Genomic DNA, 19,700 nt, shown 5'->3' on the forward strand with positions numbered 1-19,700 from the left:
GGATTGAGCGTGGCACCTCCAAGACCGCCACACTTCCACTCGTATCCCAACAGCAGTGGCTCTACGCTCCCCGCAACGTGACCTGCACCGTAAGGATGGAGAGGGACCGGGGGCGGGGTCGAGGAGTGGCGAGAACGGTGTAATGACCCGGGAGAATCCGCTGTTCGCGGCGAAGAAGCAGCAGAACCTTCCTCGCAAAGCCACGTCTAGACTGTGGCATCATCCGTGTTTTTGTCACAAATTTCTGCTCCTCGCCCCTGCCGCTAACCACCATAGCCGCCAGAGCCTACTACAACCTCCCAAGCCCACCGCGGCCGCCGCGGCGGTCGCCGCCGCCGCCGACATCCACCCTGTCGCCGTACACAGTGACGACGCAGCGATCATCCCATCCATAACCGTAAGCAGTGTGCCGACGCACAGCCCCAGGCTCTGCTGGTCACCACCCCCACTCTACAGGCCTGAACGTGAATACGCGTGTAGCTGTGGCGAGCGGGCGCCACCCTCGCGCCCCAGTCCAGCAGAAGGCGGCGCAGCTCCGCACGAGTTGCGCCGTGCGCGTTCCTTCGTGGTATCCGTGTATCCAATTAGGTCACTTAGGGGCATCACGTGAACAAAGCTGGTACGAATATGGGCTTCGCGTGTACGAAGCTCACAAGTACTGGTCGGCTGCTCGGCAGTGGCAGAAGCAAGCAGGGCAAGATGGTGGTAGTCTACTGTCCACGTATAAATTCTCCACTCGGTCGCACGTACCCCAGCACAACAACACCACACCATGCTATCGCCTCTCGTCCTCGTCCTCGCCATCGCCATGCCCGTATCGGCCCAGCCGACCGAGACGGCCGAGCAGAGCCGCAACCTCTCGCGCGCCTCGTTTATTGCCGTCGTCAGTCTCGGCAGCTTCTGCGGTCTCCTTGCGCTCTATGCCGGCGTATACCTGGTTGTAAATGTGCATATAGGTTGGTACGCGCCGAGCCCGCTGACAGACCAGTTCTGTAGGTGGAGACGTGACAACTTGTCGGCTGCCTAAGCCGCCCGTATGTACCCCTCACCCGCGGGCGGCGTACATGTACATACACTTTGTTCCTAGCTCGCATGCAGTAGCGCAGCGTATGCCTTGGTTGAGCGTTGCATTTCCGTGATCGGCATACCTCCACCTCGTGTATCTCAGCATCAGGGGTGTCGACGCTCTCCGTAGCGAAATCTGTATTGTCCGGGTGGGGAAGGAGCGCGAGAGGTGGCGAGGATAGCTGCACCGATACTACAGTGCGAGAATGCACTGCTCGTCTCGCGCCATGAAGAAGCATGCCAGGGTTCCTCCTCGATCACTCACTCCCAGACTAGGACTTCAACGGTGCTACCCCCCAGTGTAGAGCTAGCCTAACGATGAAGATAGGTACGCGTGTGGCTGTGGCGAGCGTGCGACCTCACTCTGCGCCCCAGTCCAACATCAGGCGCAGCTCTGCACGAGTTCCGCCATGCACGTTCCTTCGTGGTATCCGTGCATGCAATTATAGGCATCACATGCGCAACGCTTTCACGAATATGGCCTTCGCGTGCACAAAGCGTATCTGTAAAGCGCGGCTTGTCCGGGAGTGGCAGCAGCCAGCACGGCAATGAAGATGGTAACGAGGGGTATATATGCCCCACTCGGCCACAACAACCCGGCACAACAACACCACACCATGCTCACGATGCTCTCGCCACTCCCCCTCCTCCTCCTCACCCTCGCCACAACCGCGCTGGCCCAGCAGGACGACAAGGCTGAGCAGGATCAAAAGGATCACAAGGGCAAGCTCGAGCTTTACGCCATCGTCGGGGTCTGTGGCTCTCTTATGCTGTTCATACTCGGTTTCACCATCTACCAGTGTAACAAGGTACAGACGGGTACGTGGCAAGCCCTGCTGATGGACCAGGGCCGCATCAGGCAGTGCTGCTTGGCGTGAATCGGGCCGGCCGCTGGCTGCTCCGTCGCTGTTCGGACGGCGGCGTGGTGGCGAACATTTGGGTCTCGACCGTACTCCATGATTCGGCTCTCACATCTCCGCGACCGCCAATCCATAGCCAGAACACTCATGCACGGATATCTGTAGCGAGCGCAACTGCCCCGAGAACGACCCCAGCACGAGGCCGCGCCGCCCCCAGTACGCGTGTGTATTTGTACCTTTGCCTCACCGCGCCACAGTCCGCGCCGCGCCGCACGCACGCGCACCCATGTGCCAAAGAGCACCGGTTCACGGTCTCCGTGCCTGTGGTGGTGGGCGCGTCGTGATTCGCGACGCACAGAGCGTGCACAGCTCGGCACCAGCCCGAGCGAGCCAGAGCGGGGTGTACATATACCCGCCCAGCGCTGCCGCACCACCGCGCAGCCCACCAGCAGCCCCCGCACCATGCTGCAACTCCTCGTCGCCCTCGCCGCCGCCGTCACCCCCGCGTACGCGCAGCAGCCCCGCCCCGGCCCGGGGACATTGGTCCCCGTCATGATCGGCATCTTGGTCCTCTTCATCGTCGTTGGCCTCCTCATGAAGGTGGGTCGTCGGCCGGGGGCTGGCCAGGCAAGTGCTGACCTGCCAGAAAATCTTGCGGCTGAACAGGCCGCCCACGGTGCTGCCGACCACCGCTGCCGCTGCCACCACCACTGTCACCGCCGGGCACGTTACACCGGCGCCGGCGTACGCCCCGCCGACGCCGCCGCCGGTCCCGCCGCCACCGTACTCTGTGATACCGGAGGCACGATAGCTGATGCAAGGGTGCCTTGGTGAGCAGGCCCGCGCGCGGGCCGGCGCTCGGCCCGTGTTCGTGTCGGCAGCGCGCCATCGCGGAGGGCCAGTGCCGTCGCGTGTGAACAGCTGCCGCCTCCATACCCGATGGCGCTGTTACTCCTCGTCGTGATCGTGGCGCAGTGCTGGGGAGCGGCACAGCGTGTCGGGGCCCCTTCCGCCCTCCGCCCCAACTCCGGCACCACCGGCGTCCGCTGGACCCACCCCCGCAGCCCGTAGACCATGCATGTGATGTATCGATGTGCCGTCCGTGTCGTCATGTGCCGCGTGCCGACCTCATCGCCTGTCGCTAGCGAGCATGGCCCACGAGTCGAGGGTGACCCACTCGCCCTTGAAGAAGTCTGCCTCGCGCGCGCGGCCCTCGTGCGTGAACCCGATCGCCTTGAGCAGGGCCCCGACGGCGTCGTTGCGCGCGTCCGTCTCAGCCGTGACGCGGTGTGCGCTGTGCCGGTCGAAGAGGACGTCGACGACGGCGCTGAGCGCCTCCTTGGCGACCCCGCGCCTCTGGTGGCCCGGCGCAACCGTCACGCCCACCTCGTACGTGTCGGGCTGGGACGTCGTGTGCACGGCGACGTCGCCGACGAGCACGCCGCCCTCGTGCACCGCGAGCTGGAGCCACCCGTCCTCTGGCGGCGGGAAGGAGGCCGGCTGCCCGGCGATGAGGGCGTCGGCGTCGGCCACGCTGTAGGTCGCCTCCCAGCCCTGGTAGCGCGCCGTGTCCTCGGTCGCGCGGTACGCCGTGAACGCCTCCCGGTCGGCCGAGGTGAGCGGGGCGATGGTGAAGCGGGCCGTGGCGATGCTCATGGGGGTGGGTATGTTGAGGGGGTTGAGGTTGTAAAAGTGGAGTGGAATCGACTTTATGGATGCCTTGACTTCGGCTTGACGTCAGGGCCGGACGTCACCGCGTGGTGACGGCGGAGCCGAGGGGAGCCGGTGCGGCCGATGCGCGGCGGCGACGGGGGCTCGGTGATGTCGCCGAGGGCTTCACCGAGCTCACTTCCTCGGCGCCGCCATGCGCTCGCACGATGCCTCAAGGCCGACGGCGCGTCCAGCACTACCGTCGCCGGGGTTGTCGGCATCTGCGTCGCTGCGGCAAGATCCGGCGAGGCCGACTCGACCTGAAGCCAGCCGATAGATAAGACATGCGTGCGGCGCTGCGTGCATCGCATCGCACGCATCGGGCGGTACAAGAGCAAGCATCTGGCGCTGTTCGCCACGCCCGACGCCATCGGACCTCGCGCGCCGGCGTCCAAGTCTGTGCAGCGCTAGGCCGAGGCGGTGGGTCGGTGGCGCTGGCTGTACGGTATTCCGCGGCTGCTGGCTGGCCCGGGTTGCTTGGCGCGCCGCCCGCCGCGACTCGACTGGTCGTGCAACAACAACGTGCTCACGCGCAGCGGATATCTAGCCAGCACTGATGCTGTGATGCATCCACACACCCATGGCCACCACGATACTCACCACCTTGGCCCTGGCTGCTCTTGCGGCCGCGCTGCCGCAGCAGCCTGCTTCGTCGAGCACAACGAGCACAACCATCACAGCCAGCAGGACGAGCAGCAGCGCGAGCCGCACCTCTGCGTCGGCGACGGCGACGCGCAGCGCGACGCCCAGCCCGAAGAGCACCTGCGGCGGCGGGTGCCGCGCCTGGGCCGGCTTCTGGGGTTTCTTCGTGAAGTCGTGGTACTGGCTCATCCCCGTCGCCGCCGTCGCCGTCTTCCTCATGTGGATCCTGGTGAGCCACCCCCGCCACCCCCCTCTGACACCAGTTCACGTGCCTCCCCTGCACAAACTACGCAAAGTACCGGCGGCACCTGGCGCGCGAGCGGCGGCTCGGCGCGGCGCGGAGCTACGGTGGCGGCGCCGACCTCGTCGTCGACTGGGTCAAGAGCCTGCACGCCGTCCGGAGGAAGAAACACAAGGCCCTCGACGACACACGCGACGTGCGCGACGTGCCGCTGCTCCGCCCGCACGACGGGGGAGAGCGCTACTGGATGCCTGACCCGGCTTGGGGCGCGCCCGCGCCCATGGTGTACCCCGCGGCCGCCGCAGCAGCGGGGCCCGCGCCGACGCCGTCGCCATCCCCGCCAGCTCCCCCGCCCCCGCCGGCGCGGCTCGCGCGCCAGCCCTCAGCCGCGCACAGCGAGCAGCTGCCGCCGTACGACTCGGTGCCGCCGACCCCCCGCTAATCGTTGTATAGTATGCATGTGTACCTAGCTCTCGATGCCGGCCGCGTATCGCAGGTCAGGCACGGCGCCAGCTACGCCAGCGACGCCGGCCTCCTCGAGCGCGGCGGCCGTCTCGCGCGCGACGATGGCGAGCGCGCGCGCCTGCTTATCGACGCCCATCTCAACCGCGAGGGGCACGTGCACGAACCCGGTCGGCGTGGACTCGGGGAGCGTCGCGAGCGTGTGGTAGAAGAGCGCGTTGCACACGAATGTCCCGGCGGTGAGGGAGAGCTCGGCGGGGATACGCGCGGCGCGGAGGGCGCGGAGCGCGCGCTTGACAGGCAGGCGGGTGGCGAGGGCCAGCGGGCCGGGGAGGACGGGCTCGTCGACGGGCTGCGCGCCGGCGTTGTCGGCGATGCGCGCGTCGTTCAGGTTGACGGCGATGCGCTCGAGGCTGATGGCGCGGCGGTTGCCCGCGAGCCCCGCGCAGATGACGATGCGGGCGCCGATGCGCTCGGCCTCGGCGGATACTATGGCACCGGCCGTCGCGAAGACGCACGGCACCTCGAGGAAGACGGCGGGGGTCCCGTCCTCGTTGAGGAGGGCGACGGCGCGCCGCGCCGCCTCGAGGGACGGGTTCGTGCTGTCCCCCCCGAACGGCTCGAAGCCCGTGATTAGGATCGGCGCGGGGCCGGGGGAGGGGCGAGCGGACGGCGCCGGCGCCGGCGCGTCCTGTCTTGTCATTGTGGTGTGGGGTGAAGAGAGTCGGCGATGGCTAGCTCGGGCATGGTGTCGTCGGCGGCCCCAGTCGGCCCCACGCGGCGTCGTCGGCGTCGGCTTATGCCGGCGGGACCAAACAAGCTGCGAGCGAGGATCTGCATCAATCGTCCACTGCTCTGCTCATGCATGCTCGTGTCTCGTGTCTATGTTATCTACAACGTCAAGCTCGGGCCGGCCGCGCACACGCCTCATCAGTGTCCCGCGACATTACTATAGCTCAAAGATCCCAGGCTTCTCCGGGATATAGCGCTGCTCGATCCACGGCCCCTTGCCGTGCTGCGTCTCGTTGCCGGCCAGGCGCTGCTCGAGGATCTCGGCCGCCAGCGAGCGCCAGTCAAACTCCATGAACTCGCGCATGCGCCGGTCCTGCGCCTCCTCGGTGATCCACTCCATGCGCTTGGGCGGCGCCTCGGTCTCCATCGCGCGGATGATGGCGTCGAGGAACGCCTCGTACGACCGCCGACGCACGTTGTACACGTAGCTGGTCGTCGTCAGCGGGAGGGGCGGGTGCGACTCACGGAGGCTCCTCAAAGTGTAGCGAGTCGTGCTGGGTCCAGTGCCACGTCCTCTGGTGCCCCGTGCCGTCGGGGTCGCCGTGCGCGGGGATGTACTGGACGTGAGCGAGGGCCAGGGCTGGGCCCACTCACTGGATTGATAAAGGGCACACCGAGCATGAACGCCTGGTACGGGCTTGGGCTGACGGTCGGGCGGCCTATGCCGAGGAGCACGCGCGAGTTTGCCAGCTCGCGCCGGAAGCCAGCCGCGTCCAGCGACGTGCCCTCCTCGCCGCCGACTTTACCGCCGAGCGCCACGATGCCCTTGGGCTGCGCGCGGGGCGTCTTCTTCGGCGCGTCCTTGTCCTTGGCGTGCTGGGTGATGATGTACCGCTTGTCGTTGAACGAGCCGACAAACTCAAAGTCGGGCCACCGCTGCTTGAGCTCCTTGTCTGCGCGCTCGAAGAACTCGAGCGGCCAGGGAAGCAGCTCGCCGTTGTCGTAGAAGTACGACACGTCCTTGGCCAGGATCCAGACGCGGTGCGGCCGCTCGTGGAAGGGAACAACCTCCTTGGGGTCGGCTAGGGGCAGGTCGTACCCCAGATATGTCCAGGCTGCTGGGTTAGCAGCCAGCTCGGGCGCGGGACACTCACAGGCCTCCTGGCCCTTGTAGTCCTTCCACTCGGGCAGGGCGTGCACGACCCACTTGTTGCCGACAATGGTCGTGTCCCTCGTCCCGAAGAAGCCAAAGTGGAAGAACTAGGGTGTCAGCCATAGCTCGGCGCACGGGCAAGTCCCGACTCACCTTCCACGCCGGGATGCCGTCGGGCCGCTCCTTGGTCTTGAAGAAGTCGGCAAAGTCGCCGTGGCCGTTGCGCGTGTCGCCGATGACAGCGACGACGAGGTCGGGGATCTGGCGGTAGAGGTGGTAGGCATACTCTGTGCTGTGTAAGCCTCGACCCTGCCGACCAGCTCTGCCCACGCCCTACTCACCATGGTTGTCGCGCGCAAGCAGCACGGTGTAGCCCTGTCGGTCGAGCGAGTTCCTCATCGAGTTGCACCACGTCGCCTCTCCCGCTGCAAAGTTGCGGAAGAACGTCGTATGGCAGTACCACCCGGAAAAGATGACGACCTGGCTGTCAGCGCGCCCCCCCTCCACAGCCCACCTTGTAAGCGTTCGGGTGGCAGTCGTTGCGCACCGCACAGGCCGTGAGCTCGCGCAGCTTGGTCTCAGAGTACCACATGTGCCCGCTGTCGAAGCCCTCGGCGGCGGTGTGGGCCCAGTTCTGGCGAGGCTGGTCCTTCCTGTACTCTGGGTCGGGGCTCTTGACGGCCGTGAGCTGCCGGAGCGCGTGTGCTCTGGCGTCGGTGCTGGCGGAGGGGCGGCGCGCATCCTCGTTTCGCCAGCTGTACCCGCGGCCGCCCGGCGACGAGAGGAAGAGCAGCCCGACGACGATGCTCGCGGCCAGGTAGGCGATGAGGGCGCGGGCCGAGCGCCGAGTCATGACGGAGGTGGTTTGGCGCGGTCCAGCTGCGCTGCTTTTGAGGGGCGCTCGCTAGATGGCGAGAGAAATGATTCAGTTACGAGGACGTGCAGCTGCTCGGAAATCATATTGGTACGTGCACCCACCAGGCAATGCATTGGGTGCGCGGCCCAGGAAGCAAGGAAGCGGCGCGGCGCACCGGCCCCTCCTCGCCCCGCCTCGAGGCTTGTTCCAGCGGGGCAGAACACGCGGCGAAGCAGCGGCCCGAGCTTGAGCTGCCCCAACCATTGTCGACACGGCGCTCCCCGTCTCAAGCTCTTGCTTGTTCTGAGGTTTGCAGATCGCACGCACGGCCGGCCCCGAACCTTGGCCCCTGGCCGGCCGTCACCCATGCACCTCCCTCCGGCTCTGGAACCCGTCTCATTTCGTTCGCGGTAAGGCAAGGTTGACGAGTGCAAGTAAGGTTGCGTACGCACTGCACGTACGCACGCTGCCGTCGGGACGTTTCACCACCGTACTGGCTTGAACAAAGATAGGCTCAAATCTCGCTCAAGGGTAAATAAACTCTACTCGTCTCCGACGCCACGCCACACCGACGCCCCGCCATGCTTCTCTTCGTATCCGCGGCAGTGGGTGCTGGAGCCAGTGCGTCTGTCGTGCAGCCGGGGCGGCGACACGTGGACGGGGCATGCATCGCAGTGCACCACGCCTACGCCAGAGGTCGGGATGGATGCGTAGAGTCAGACGAACGCAAAGTCGGACACAAACCCAAGTGTCTGGGTCGCGACGGATGACGGCACGAGTGGCTCGTGTACGTGCAGGTGCCACCCCACCCACCCTTGCGCGCCGCCAGCTTCCCGTCTGGAAGCAGAGTGGACCTAGAGCATTGAAGGGGGGGGGGGGGGAGATCGGCCAGCTGTTGGGAATCATCCAAGCAGCCTGCCTCGCGCCCAGACTCCAGGGCAAGCAGTGCACTCTAGCTTCGGGGATGACGTACCCCAGGTGCGGCCCCGGGAAGCGTGCCGCCTCCAGGAAGGAGGCAGGCACCAGCTCTCCTGGAAACGCGGTGTGCGCTTCGCATCAGCGCTTGGGCGATGCACGCACTAACGGCGACCTCAACACTCGCCGACAATGTTTAGAAGTCGGCAGCGCCCATATCATTGCTCATTTGCACCCTCCCTCCCATCGACTCGTCGGTCTCATCTGCAACCACCCCGTCGCCAACGCTCGCTGACTGACTTGCGAGGGTTGCCTGTGAGCAGAGACGGTGTTGACGGCGACCGGGCCCGTCGAGGCGCGTACCACACATGCTTATGTCTGTCTCTACTCGAAGTCTTTCGTACTCATGTCACTGATAGCAGGCGGGCTCAGCTGAAGATGCCAGCCGTGACCAAGAGCGACCCGTTCTCGGTCCACTCGCTGATGTAGTTGTTCTGCCCGTGCGCAACCGCGCACTTGTCATCGATCGCCCCCTTGTTGAGGCTCACGCCGACAGCCGTCTGGCCGGGGACCGTGGGCTTGCCGAACAGGATCTTGAACCACGGCTGGCACTCGCGCTCGGCCGGCACCTGGGTTCCACCGTTGAAGGGGTAGTACTCGAGCCACTGGGCGACGTTTGGCCCGAGCGCGCCGTACGACTTGTCGGTCCAAAACGACGCAATGTACGTGCGCGTGCCCTTGTCGTCGACGAACGTGCCGTTCCAGCGGCGGCTGCCGTCGGGCGAGCGCTGCACGACCTCCACGTCGATGGTGTACCACCGCCCGGCGGAGAAGTCGATATCGAGCCAGCACGACGCGCCGTCGCCCCCGTCGGCGCCGGGCGCGCACTGCCGCGTGTCGCCGACGTGCGAGCCCGCCCCGAAGACAGAGTACGTGAGGTGGCCGGTCGTGCTGCCGTCGCCGCGCGAGCGCGGCTGCAGGCCAAAGTACAGCACGTCGTGCCCCTGGAAGCTCCATTGCGTCGCGGCGTAGTAGCCCGTCGTCCAGCTCGACGCTGGGTCGATGTAGAAGGACGCCGAGACGGCCTCGAAGCCCGAGGCCGGGGCGCTGGGGACTTTGAACCACGCGCCGGGGGTCGTGGCGAGGGCTGGGGCAGCGAGCGCGGCGGCGGCGAGGGTGATGAGCAGCATGGTGTAGGGGCCTGGTGAGGTGCGACCCGAGTGCTGCGGACGGTCTGGTTATATGCGTCGCAGTGTGGCAGGCGACAGCGTGATGTCACTAATCATGCGCGCTAGCATCGGCGCGCTCGCCGATGCGTACCATGTGGTCTGTCTACGCGGTGGTGGAGCGCAAGCGCAAGCGAGGGCAGATTGCATGGGACAATGACATGCAGAGCCGTCGGGAGAAGCGGCGGCGCTTGCGAGTCAAAGATAGATCAGCCCCACTGGAACAAGATTAGGTTGTGGTGGACCAGGGGGGTTGGAGCGCTAGGCCGCTGGCGCTGATTAGTATATCACCCGCGATCTATAACGTTCGGGCTGGGAATGCACGAGCTTGTCTTCCCGGACGTGCACGACACCAGGCGAGATCGGGATCGACGCCAGGCCGCATGAGGGCGTGTCTGAGCTCGGGAGCGTAGCTCACGGGCATTAGGCCTCGGTCGACGAAGGTTTGGAGAGTGCGGGGGTGGGGTGGATATGGAGGGGGAGAGGCGGCGGCGAGCAAGGACTTTGACAAGGCGGGGTCTCCAGTGTCGAGTGGATGAGTGTCGATTGCGCACGCGAGTCGGCCAGGCCGAGCGCCTGGGTTATCCTATGTAGGAGCTCGAGGTCTCGTCCTCCGCGCTGGCGCCGCCATCCTGATCTTGATTGTCTCCGGTGTCAGGCAGTGGACAGCCAACAGACGTCAGCGTGGTCAGCATGTCATTCCTCGCCGCCCACCCGACGACTTGGAGCGTGAGACTGGAGCGTGAGTCGCGGCTCGGCGCGGGGACGCATGCAGGCCCTCAGACACGCGATGTAAGGCCATGACAGGTGAGCTCGGCTGTGTCGACGAGAAAGGGGTAGGCGGTCGCGGCTCGACTGATGCAAGAGCGAGACGGCACCTGCGGTCCGACCGAGGCTGGACGCGCACGAAGAACGACGTGTCGGATGGCGCGAGCGGCATTGGGCGCGCGACGATTGGGCGACCGCCCAGTGCCAACGGCAACTCCAGGCTGGCTTCGAGGCATGCGGCCATCGCGTCCATCGCCTTAAGACAAGCCCGTGTGATGAGTCGCGTGCGGGCACGGCGCGCCCGCATGCCGAAGACCGACGCGTCGGAGCAGACCACCGACGGCAGCGCTTGGCGGAGGCGGCGACGCGTGGACGTGCGTCCCGACTCCCACACCATGTCAGTCCCCCACCCGTCCTGCAGGTTGCGTCGCGCCGTGCCCTGCGTTAGACTTGAGGGCAACAGAGCCATGGTAGCACCAGGAGACGTTTCGAGGTGCCAACTGCGCGCCGTGGAGCTGGTGCGGGCTTGTTTGTTTACGTCTTGCCTATGCCGGTCGGATGTGGGGTCGTGTGTCCTGCGTACGCGCGAGGGAAGAGGAAGATCAAGGCAGACGCAGGGATGCGCCTGAGACAAAGTCGTGTTCCGCCGCGTCGAGCGGCTGACTGCGGCCGTTCGCCCGCGCCTGGCCACGAGGATCTGGCCAAGCCGGCTTCCGCGGCCCTGGCGCGTCCCAACTCACAGTCGCGCTCCAGAGGCCAAAGCCAGTCATGCCTTTGCCCAACGTAATGTCGCGCTTTACTGACAGGCGGGGCGGCAGACGCGTGGCTGTCGCCTTCCCGGCTGCATGCTAGGGACAGAAGAAAACAACGTCAACAATCGACCCGGCTTGGAAGATGTCAGCATGGAGGGTGGGGTGGGGTGCGACCTTGCTGGGTCTGCTCGCTTGCCCAAGCTGACGCGCTGTAACCTTGGCAGCAGTATCTCTCCATCTCATCAATACTGACGCTGCCGTTGAGGCTTGAAATTCGCTCGCACCGCGCCGATACACGACAATGGCGACAGTGACTCCGACGACTGGAGGACCAGCGCGTGAGGCCGAGTCGACCGCGACCCCCACCGCCAAGCCGACCAAACACTCAGTCTTCACCCAGGCGACGTTCACCGGGTCGTCGTCCTACGATGTGCGGAATGGTGTGTGGGTGCCCGTCGCCTCGGCACCGAAGAAGGTGCTCGCGGACGGCACGCTCATCGGTGTGATTGTGGCGTGTATCGTCGGCGGGCTGATCGTCGTCATGCTGGCCGTGGTGAGTTGCGTCGCGTCCTCCGGCGCGCCTACTGACTAGCCCAGCCGTTCGTCAAGAAGCTGCTGCGCCGACGGCAATCAATAAAGGCGCGGCGGGACGCCGAGGCGCTGCTCAACGCGCCGAGCCCGTCGTGCAGCTTTGACGCGGACCGCGAGAAGGCGGCGGCCGCGACGCTCTCGCCGACGGTCGGCGCGCGCTCCCGCGCCTCGAGCTTCAACACGCTGCAGCACGTCGCGCCCCGGCGCCAGCCGTCGTCGTCGATGCTGTCGACGCACAGCCGCTCGACGTCGGCCGGCGGCCGCTCCCCAAGCCCGCACGGCACGCCGCCGCCCGGCAAGACGTTCGTCTACGTCGACCACAACGGGCTCCTCACGCCCGAGAGCCCAAAGCTCAACCTCAACCTCTCGCCGGGGCAGACCCTCAGCCCGCAGGAGATGGAGCGGGTCAAGCGGGTCTCGGCACAGAGCGCAGTGAGCGCATACAGCACGGTGAGCGCGAGCACGCTGTCGCCCCCGGCGCCGCGCTTCCAGGACAGGTGAGTTGTGATAATCGAGCCCCGCTAACGCCTAGCCAACCGACGCGCGACAGCCTCGGGTACCAGTACGGCTCGGAGGAGGCTGCGGATTTCATGTCGGACGAGACGCACTCTGACGAGCGGCCGTTCGCGTACGACACTGCGTCGGCGCGCTCTACGCTCACGTCGGCGCACGAGCCGACGCTGGTCCGGCCAGTCGTCGAGGCACGGCACGCGCCGGCCCAGTACGCTAGTCGGGAGAACGACCCAGCAAACCCGTTTGCCAACCCGCCGCGGTTCATCCAGCCGGGCGAGGGCGGCAGGAGGAGTCTGACGGCGCCGGTTCCGGCTCCGGCACGGCCAGTGAGCGTCGGTAAGGCTTTCTAGGTGGAGCGGGCAGTGCAAGGGTAGTGTAGCATAGTCGACGGACACTTTGATCGGTCGCGCGGTGGCATGTGACGTTTCGCGCGTTGGTACGCACGCCATCTCGAGTAAGGCGGAGTCGAGAGTGGGTCCGGTGTTTGTTGGTGCGCGGGGGATTTGTTTCGGCCATAGAGGCGGTGTGATAGCGGACACTTGGGAGCACCGCCCACCGGCGGTGCGGTCACCTGGGGAGATGCCCGTGCCGGTGTCGCGCCTTGGCATCGGCTGCATTTAACTCTGTCTTTACGCTGTGTTGCAGTGCTGCAACTGCATGGAACTGATGCATGGCCACTGACCGGGGGATATAAGGGTAGCTAGTGCTAACGCGACTCACAACTCTCCCACCACCAGCGCCACCATGTACACCGTCGCCGCCGCCGCCATCCTCGCCCTCGCTCCCGCCGCGCGCGCCGCGCCCCTCTCCGCGCGGTACTACTACTACGACTACGACTACGGCCTGTCGCTCGGTGCCAAGATCGGCATCGCGGTGGGGGTCTTCTTGCTCGTCGTCGCAATCTCCTGCCTTATGAGTGCGGCCCCGTGACCCCGCTGACCTCGCAGGGCTGGTGCATCCGCCGCAGCCGCCGCTCAAAGTCGAGCTACGCCCATGTCCCCCCACCCATGCCCGCGCCGCTCCCCCAGCCCAACATGACATACGGATACCCCGCGCAGCAGCCCTACCCCACGTACCCGACCTACCCTGCGCCGGCGTCGGCACCCCCGGCGGGCCACGCAGCGGGCTACTACAACCCGTATGGCGCGCGCGGCGCGTCCTCGTAGGCGGCGCCTGCCTACCCGCTGTGGGCCCAGGGTGCAGGGCATGCCCAGCACGACGTGTGTGGCTAGTAGGCGCGGTGAGGGCAAGGACATTGGTGTATAGTGTATCAGACTGCATGTATCGTATCGCAGCTTCGAGGCGGACCGTGGCGCTGTCATGTGGCGATCCATGTGCTTATGGCAGCCGGGATACCACCAAACCGTGCATCTGTGTAGGCGACACACGGCGATCGTCGGGGCTGCCAGGCGATCCCGGGGCCGTCTTGAATACGTGGGGCGTGAGGCTTACCCCACTTGGCAACAACGAGGATGTGGCACCGCCGCCGTTGGCGCACGCCACCTGATGTCCTCGAGCAATCCGGCTCATCTCCCTCCAGTAACACACGACATGAGTGATCACCGACGAGCGTCACTTGTGCGAGACGGGTACTGATGCATCTGGTCCTAGGTCCTCACTGTGCAAGGGGTTTCGAAACGGGCAGCGGAGTCTCAAACCAAGGTGACCAGAAAGCGGTGACCAGAAGCGGTGCAGGGAGGCCAGAGACGGTCGATACATATCGTCCAGCGAGCATCTTGTCGTATGTTCAACAACACACAATGTCACACCAACACACAACATCAGATCGAGCGGCAGTAATCTTCGCGGGCTGCTTCGTCGTGTGGTTCGTGATGACCTTCGTCGCGGCGTTGGTCGGCCAACCACCCCCAGAGTCGTCACCCGCGTCGACCCAGATCAACGGCACCTGGTGGAGGCCGGTCGACAATGCTACTAGCTACATGTACATCAACGGTACGCTATGGCAGCAGGTCCCCTCTCCTTCCAGCTACACTCAGGCCAACGGTACGCTGTGGGAGGCGGCTCCCTCACCCATCGACGAGCGGACTGCGCTCCAGAAAGCAGCCTGGTTTTGGGAGACAATGGCCGAAAGCATCGTTCGCACGGCCTGGAGGATCTTTTTCATACTCCTTGCCATTGGCGTTGTAATCGGCGTCGGGATTGTAGTGGTAGGTCTTCCACTCTCGCGTGGCCGAACCTGACTCGCCCCAGTACCACTGGGTCCACCGTTTGGTTCGCCGGACTGCGAAGGTGGACGACGAGAGCGAGCTGGCTGCGATGGGCGCGGTGGAGGAGCCTCGGCACAAGGCGGACGGCGATAGTGAGAACGACGAGGACGACGACGGGCGGAGCGTGGCCCCATCATACCATACGGTCGACCCGGCATCGGCGTCGGCGTCGGCACCAAGACCGCCGCACACACACCCGTTGGCATGACGATGAGGAGTGAGACGTCGAACGTCGGCCACGGCGGGGGGGGGGGGAGTGCGGCCCCGTCACCCATACCACAACGCCGCCGTTGGCACCGCCACCGGGGTACGTGCGTGAGGCGGCACGGCAGTCCAGTGCACATCCTACTCGATAGCGAAGAATAGACGCAGCTACATAGAGAGCACTCCACACTCTCGGCGAGCTCCGACGCGCTCGGAGGGCGGACAGATGCCGGCTGCCAACAGCATGCATAGACCGCCAGCGAGAGTCCTGCTCGAGGCTGTTCATTCTCGGACAGATCCATCCTATGCATAGCGATGCTGTGGCCGTCGAGGGCAGCCGTGCACCGCCGCCTGGCCCAATCTGTGGCGGTAGGCCTGTCTGCCGGTTGTTTGCAGAGCATTGTTTTGTCGCCTCAATCTCCTTTACAATGCATCGCCGCCGACGTCTGCCTTGGCACTGTGTCGAGCGGCGGGCCTTGTCTCCAAGTCTGCTGACCACCCGACGCACAGAGCACCGGACTGGGATAAGTAGGGCTGGCCGGCTCGCAGGATGCTGTGACAGCCCCTCCAGCCTCCCTCGATCGGCGGCGCCGCATGTCTGTGTCCCCGCGTCAGCAGACCAGTTTATCAGCACACTACTCTTCCACACCGCTCCCCGTCATGGGCTGCGCACCGCCCCGTCGAGAGAGACGGGTATACTAAAGGACACCGGCGATGGCGAGCCTCTCGTCCACCTCGTCTTACAATGGCCTCCTCAACAGGCTGGTCGATTCCCCTCCTTGTGTTGTTAGCACACACTATCCGTGCGGTTCCCCTCGGGCCGACGAGCACGACCGAGCCATCACCATCCTCACCAGCCTCGCCGCCGGCCGCGCCCCTGCCAGCCCCGCTCGGACGAGTGTTCGGTGCGGCGCTCGGCGCCAGCCTCGGTTGCACGCTCCTGTGCGCGCTCGTGCTTTGGCTCGGCTGGCGCCGCGACGTGCGTACCTATTACACATACATCCTACGTGCCGCTAACAGCGGGACAGGGCGAGGGGGCGCAGTGCAGGGTTGGAGGGGTACTCCGTGGCGCAGGCACGCCGATATTGCCGTTGACCACCACCAGTCTCTCACGCACTGCCGCCGCGTCGAGGGTCGGACCACTTGGCCGCTGGCTGCGAGGATGGGCCCCGCTGTATGACTCAGAGGCGTCCTCGGCGCCGCCCCGGCAGGCCGACCTTGTGCAGGCAAGCTCCTGCGGGCACGGCCTGTTTCACCCCCGGCCAGCGTCCGACACTTCGTCCACACGTCTTCTCATGCGCCAAGACGCGGCGAGCTTGGCATCGAGCGACGACGACGACGCTTGGAGCTCAGCCGGCGCGTCCTCGCGTCCAGCGTCGCACAACGCCAAGGTGGACGAGGCCGCGGCGTACGCTGCGTACGAACCGCCGGCACGTGTCCCACGCGACCGACGCCTCAGCATGCACTCTGTCCTCGCCGAGGAGGGCGTGCAGCTGCGCGAGGTGGCGACGGGATTTGTTGGGTACGAGCTGACCCCGCTCGTCGTGAGCGCCGAACCTTGGACGGCGCACCCACAGCTCGGTGCTTCCGCTTCTGGCTGACGGGTGGGCTATTGAGAGGTTGATGTTGCACTGGCGCCGGGCCTGATGGCGTTGGACCTGGCGGCGTCGGGCCTGGTTTCGGCTGCGCGTACGAGTGACATGCTAGGAAAGTAGGCGCGGTGCGGGCAGATCCTCTGGTTGGCCGGTAAGACGGCGACTCCCGATGAGGTGGTGGGTGTCGATGTGTTGCATTGCCATTGAACAATTTGAAACTTTGGTGTCTCCGTCCACGAGTGAATCTTGACCTACCTATTACTCAACGACAAGGATCCGAAACGAGCCAAGGGAGCAAAGGTGAAGCCGCAGAGGAGCGCGGAAGCGGCTGCAAGGGCGGTGTCGGCACCGACTAGTCCGCACAACGGCGCAAAGCAGCAGGCAGACTCCGCCAAGGAACTATGGGGTCAGTCAGGTCCGTGTTAAGGTGTGTTGGCTCCGATTATGACGTGCCTAGAGGGGTTGAGGACGACAAAGTCGGGGCGAGTTTGTGCCACTGGGCCGCGCGACCTTGTGCCATCTCAAACTTAGTGCAGTGCCTTAGGTACGATAAAACTCTTTACATAGGCTTGGGCTAAGCGTTTACGCTGATTTTTACCCACCTCGGTGGGTGTCCAAGGTCCACATGAACCTGGCCGCCTCTCCCCTGGCAACGCCGGAGGGCGGGACGAAGTCGATGGGTCACACGGCGCGGAGCGAGCAACAAGGCCCGGCGCGAAGGGCCAACCCGTCTTCGTGCATCGACGCGGGCCAGCAAGCTCGGATGAGCGACCGATGCCGCAGCATGCTTGCGACCGCGCTCAGTTGTTTAACACGACCTCGACATTCCCAGACCTCTACATGGCCCAACCCAACTCAACCTCGTCCACTTCTGCATCGCTCGCATCGCACCCCGAACCCACACTTCTAAAATGCGAGCACGATATCCGGCCTCGCTCGGCTCGCTCCACCACCGTGCTGCCGCCGTCTGTCTGGCACTCCTCGCAACGACGACGCCCGCACACTCGAGCCCATTACCACAAGGAGGCGGAGGCGGCTTTGGAGGAGGCAACGGCATGATGGGCTCCCCGGGCCCAGGCGCGGCCCAACCGAGCACGGGGAACGGTCCCCTGCCCGGCGCCAAGATTGCCATGTACATTGTGTGTGGCTTCCTGGTAGTGGCTCTGATCTGGGGCGTACTCTGGTGGCGGCGGGACAGAGTGAGTGCCATTCGCTCGTCTCCTCTTGGTCGTGCTGACATGCAGCAGCAACCAGAAGCACGTCGGGCACGCGAGCGTCGAGAGTTCCAGATCGCCTGGGTCGAGCAATACGGCCACACCGGCCGCTGGGTCATTGGGCCGGAAGAGGGCTACATCTCCCAGGCGCCGTCGACACAGCAGCAGCGGGTGGAAACGAGCGAGGCGGCCGCACGCGGCGAGCTGCCGCCGACACGGTGGGACCGCGTCCGCATGAAGTTCGGGTTGAAGGTCAAGCCCCGCCCTCTGCCCGAACCAAAGCCGACAGCCCCCAGCACCAGGAGGCCGGCGGCGAACGCAGGTACACCGGCGAGAAACGCGGCTGCCCCGGCGAGAAACGCTGCCCCGGCGAGAAACGGTACCCCAGCGAGAAACGCAGCTGCCCCGGCGAGAGCTCCCCAGCACCTGCTCACCATCGACGAGAAGGGCAGTGACGACGCTGGCCCCTCATACCCACCCTCGTACCCCCCTCCGCCTCGCTACACCCCGACCCCCGCCAACACCACCACCAATGCACCGACCCCACGAATTTGACCTTGGCTTGTCGCGTCAAACCGAAGTCGAACACCAACACCCACCACCAACCTTCATTAGTCCTGCCAGGTCCCCGCCCCTCGGACTAGGGGGCGTTGGTGGTGCCCGCGTTAGTTGAATCATGTTGTACCAGTACCTCGCCTATGCAAGCTAGTGTGTGCCGCACTTAGCGGAGCGGGGAGCGCGCGCCTGACTTTTAGCCGCCGCAGGTCAGCAATTGATCGGCCCTGCCGTGTTCCAGGCATGGTCTGCAAGGGGATCCGCCGTCCATGGCGAGACCACCAGACCACCTACATCTCTCTGCTAGTTGTTACTGCGTCGTAAAGGTGTAGTGTAAGCGATCGGGTGCCGCACACCCCTTGTCGCCCTCCCGTCAGGGCCGCTGCCGCGTCATACTGCTACCTCGGTTGTCATCTTATCGTCATCTCCACGTTGCCCACTCAAGCACCACCTGTGCAGACGACCCCCACAGTGTTCTGACCAGTAGTGAACACACACATCCCATCCTGCATGACATCGACACTGATCTTTCTCTTGTCGCGTACATCCTTCACGAGTTGGACTACCTCTCTGAAGTGATCCCCTCCGTCTTCAGCGCCACCTCAACTCTAAAGGGCACCTTGGTCTCTCCAAGGAAGTTGCTGAACACAAGCGAGGCTGTCCGTAAGTAGTGGCTAGGATGTATGGGCTTGGGGGCTTGTTCGTGGCATCTCAACAGCCCGTTGATATGTACCGCCGATCCGCCCCTCCACGGTTCATTCGCAATACTTGGAGAACACCGGTAGGTGAGCTCCAGGGTGGAGCGCGAGATTTGCGTCAACTCCTTGACCTGACGACTGATCCTTTCGATCAAGAGCATCTGTGCGTAGGGAAGCTCGAGGAAATCTCAAGCCACGCCATGGCCTGCCCAGTGCCATTTCTGCCCAGTTCTGACGAAAGGGAGGCAGACAGCGCTACACTGCGTCTCCACCCCTCTCCGCTCGTTCCGGCACAGGCATAGCCGATGCATCTTTCCGTCACGTCCAAAGAGTCGACGTTGCCGCGGGAGATTAGATGTGCATGGCCGACTGCCGATGTGGTCGGAGGACAATGACCTCATGGGTGACAAGGCCTAGTGGTTTCAGGCACTGCCACGGGGTGGCGGTGATGGCGCGGCGGTGCAATCTTTCGTGCATCCCATCCCAAAGTGCCGCCGTCCGTGTGCACGGAGTCCAGTCAAGGTCAACGAGTTGCACAAGGCAGCGGGGTTCGAGGATATCGGTGTGGAGCCGTGCACGTTTGCCACCTGCCCGTGTTCGAAGCCGTCGCCGTTTGCAAAGCGTGTTCCGAGCCGACCTTGGCGGACCTCGTTGATAGCTATGAGCTGTCGGCCTTGACGCCACTGCCATACTGGAGTCAGGTCGATGCCGCGATGCATA

At 65.1% G+C, this 19,700-nt stretch overlaps 10 protein-coding genes across 10 annotated transcripts; 6 read left to right on the plus strand and 4 right to left on the minus strand.

Moving 5' to 3' along the window:
• Window positions 1-1,682: 1,682 nt before the first annotated feature.
• Window positions 1,683-1,943, plus strand: Q8F55_000553 (uncharacterized protein; the record flags this gene model as incomplete). The annotated part of the gene is made up of 1 exon (XM_069349205.1): window positions 1,683-1,943. The coding sequence occupies one exon, from the start codon at window positions 1,683-1,685 to the stop codon at window positions 1,941-1,943; it is 261 nt and encodes an 86-aa protein (XP_069212749.1).
• A 444-nt stretch (window positions 1,944-2,387) lies between these two features.
• Window positions 2,388-2,736, plus strand: Q8F55_000554 (uncharacterized protein; the record flags this gene model as incomplete). The annotated part of the gene is made up of 2 exons (XM_069349206.1): window positions 2,388-2,525; window positions 2,572-2,736. 2 exons carry the CDS (start codon window positions 2,388-2,390, stop codon window positions 2,734-2,736), a joined length of 303 nt encoding a protein of 100 aa, XP_069212750.1.
• A 317-nt stretch (window positions 2,737-3,053) lies between these two features.
• Q8F55_000555 (uncharacterized protein) lies at window positions 3,054-3,581 on the minus strand (the record flags this gene model as incomplete). Its single annotated transcript, XM_069349207.1, has 1 exon — window positions 3,054-3,581. The coding sequence occupies one exon, from the start codon at window positions 3,579-3,581 to the stop codon at window positions 3,054-3,056; it is 528 nt and encodes a 175-aa protein (XP_069212751.1).
• A 634-nt stretch (window positions 3,582-4,215) lies between these two features.
• On the plus strand, window positions 4,216-4,960 carry Q8F55_000556 (uncharacterized protein; the record flags this gene model as incomplete). Its single annotated transcript, XM_069349208.1, has 2 exons — window positions 4,216-4,506; window positions 4,541-4,960. The coding sequence occupies 2 exons, from the start codon at window positions 4,216-4,218 to the stop codon at window positions 4,958-4,960; spliced, it is 711 nt and encodes a 236-aa protein (XP_069212752.1).
• A 24-nt stretch (window positions 4,961-4,984) lies between these two features.
• Q8F55_000557 (uncharacterized protein) lies at window positions 4,985-5,683 on the minus strand (the record flags this gene model as incomplete). Its single annotated transcript, XM_069349209.1, has 1 exon — window positions 4,985-5,683. One exon carries the CDS (start codon window positions 5,681-5,683, stop codon window positions 4,985-4,987), a length of 699 nt encoding a protein of 232 aa, XP_069212753.1.
• Window positions 5,684-5,929: 246 nt separating this feature from the next.
• Window positions 5,930-7,718, minus strand: Q8F55_000558 (uncharacterized protein; the record flags this gene model as incomplete). The annotated part of the gene is made up of 7 exons (XM_069349210.1): window positions 5,930-6,200; window positions 6,238-6,329; window positions 6,367-6,827; window positions 6,867-6,972; window positions 7,019-7,152; window positions 7,207-7,345; window positions 7,380-7,718. The coding sequence occupies 7 exons, from the start codon at window positions 7,716-7,718 to the stop codon at window positions 5,930-5,932; spliced, it is 1,542 nt and encodes a 513-aa protein (XP_069212754.1).
• Window positions 7,719-9,064: 1,346 nt separating this feature from the next.
• Q8F55_000559 (uncharacterized protein) lies at window positions 9,065-9,826 on the minus strand (the record flags this gene model as incomplete). The annotated part of the gene is made up of 1 exon (XM_069349211.1): window positions 9,065-9,826. One exon carries the CDS (start codon window positions 9,824-9,826, stop codon window positions 9,065-9,067), a length of 762 nt encoding a protein of 253 aa, XP_069212755.1.
• A 1,857-nt stretch (window positions 9,827-11,683) lies between these two features.
• Window positions 11,684-12,836, plus strand: Q8F55_000560 (uncharacterized protein; the record flags this gene model as incomplete). Its single annotated transcript, XM_069349212.1, has 3 exons — window positions 11,684-11,935; window positions 11,980-12,470; window positions 12,524-12,836. The coding sequence occupies 3 exons, from the start codon at window positions 11,684-11,686 to the stop codon at window positions 12,834-12,836; spliced, it is 1,056 nt and encodes a 351-aa protein (XP_069212756.1).
• A 394-nt stretch (window positions 12,837-13,230) lies between these two features.
• On the plus strand, window positions 13,231-13,652 carry Q8F55_000561 (uncharacterized protein; the record flags this gene model as incomplete). Its single annotated transcript, XM_069349213.1, has 2 exons — window positions 13,231-13,359; window positions 13,434-13,652. 2 exons carry the CDS (start codon window positions 13,231-13,233, stop codon window positions 13,650-13,652), a joined length of 348 nt encoding a protein of 115 aa, XP_069212757.1.
• Window positions 13,653-17,424: 3,772 nt separating this feature from the next.
• Window positions 17,425-18,282, plus strand: Q8F55_000562 (uncharacterized protein; the record flags this gene model as incomplete). The annotated part of the gene is made up of 2 exons (XM_069349214.1): window positions 17,425-17,712; window positions 17,761-18,282. 2 exons carry the CDS (start codon window positions 17,425-17,427, stop codon window positions 18,280-18,282), a joined length of 810 nt encoding a protein of 269 aa, XP_069212758.1.
• Window positions 18,283-19,700: the final 1,418 nt, after the last annotated feature.

Source organism: Vanrija albida, assembly GCF_041260175.1.
Source record: "Vanrija albida strain AlHP1 chromosome Unknown contig_1, whole genome shotgun sequence".
Taxonomy (NCBI): domain Eukaryota; kingdom Fungi; phylum Basidiomycota; class Tremellomycetes; order Trichosporonales; family Trichosporonaceae; genus Vanrija; species Vanrija albida.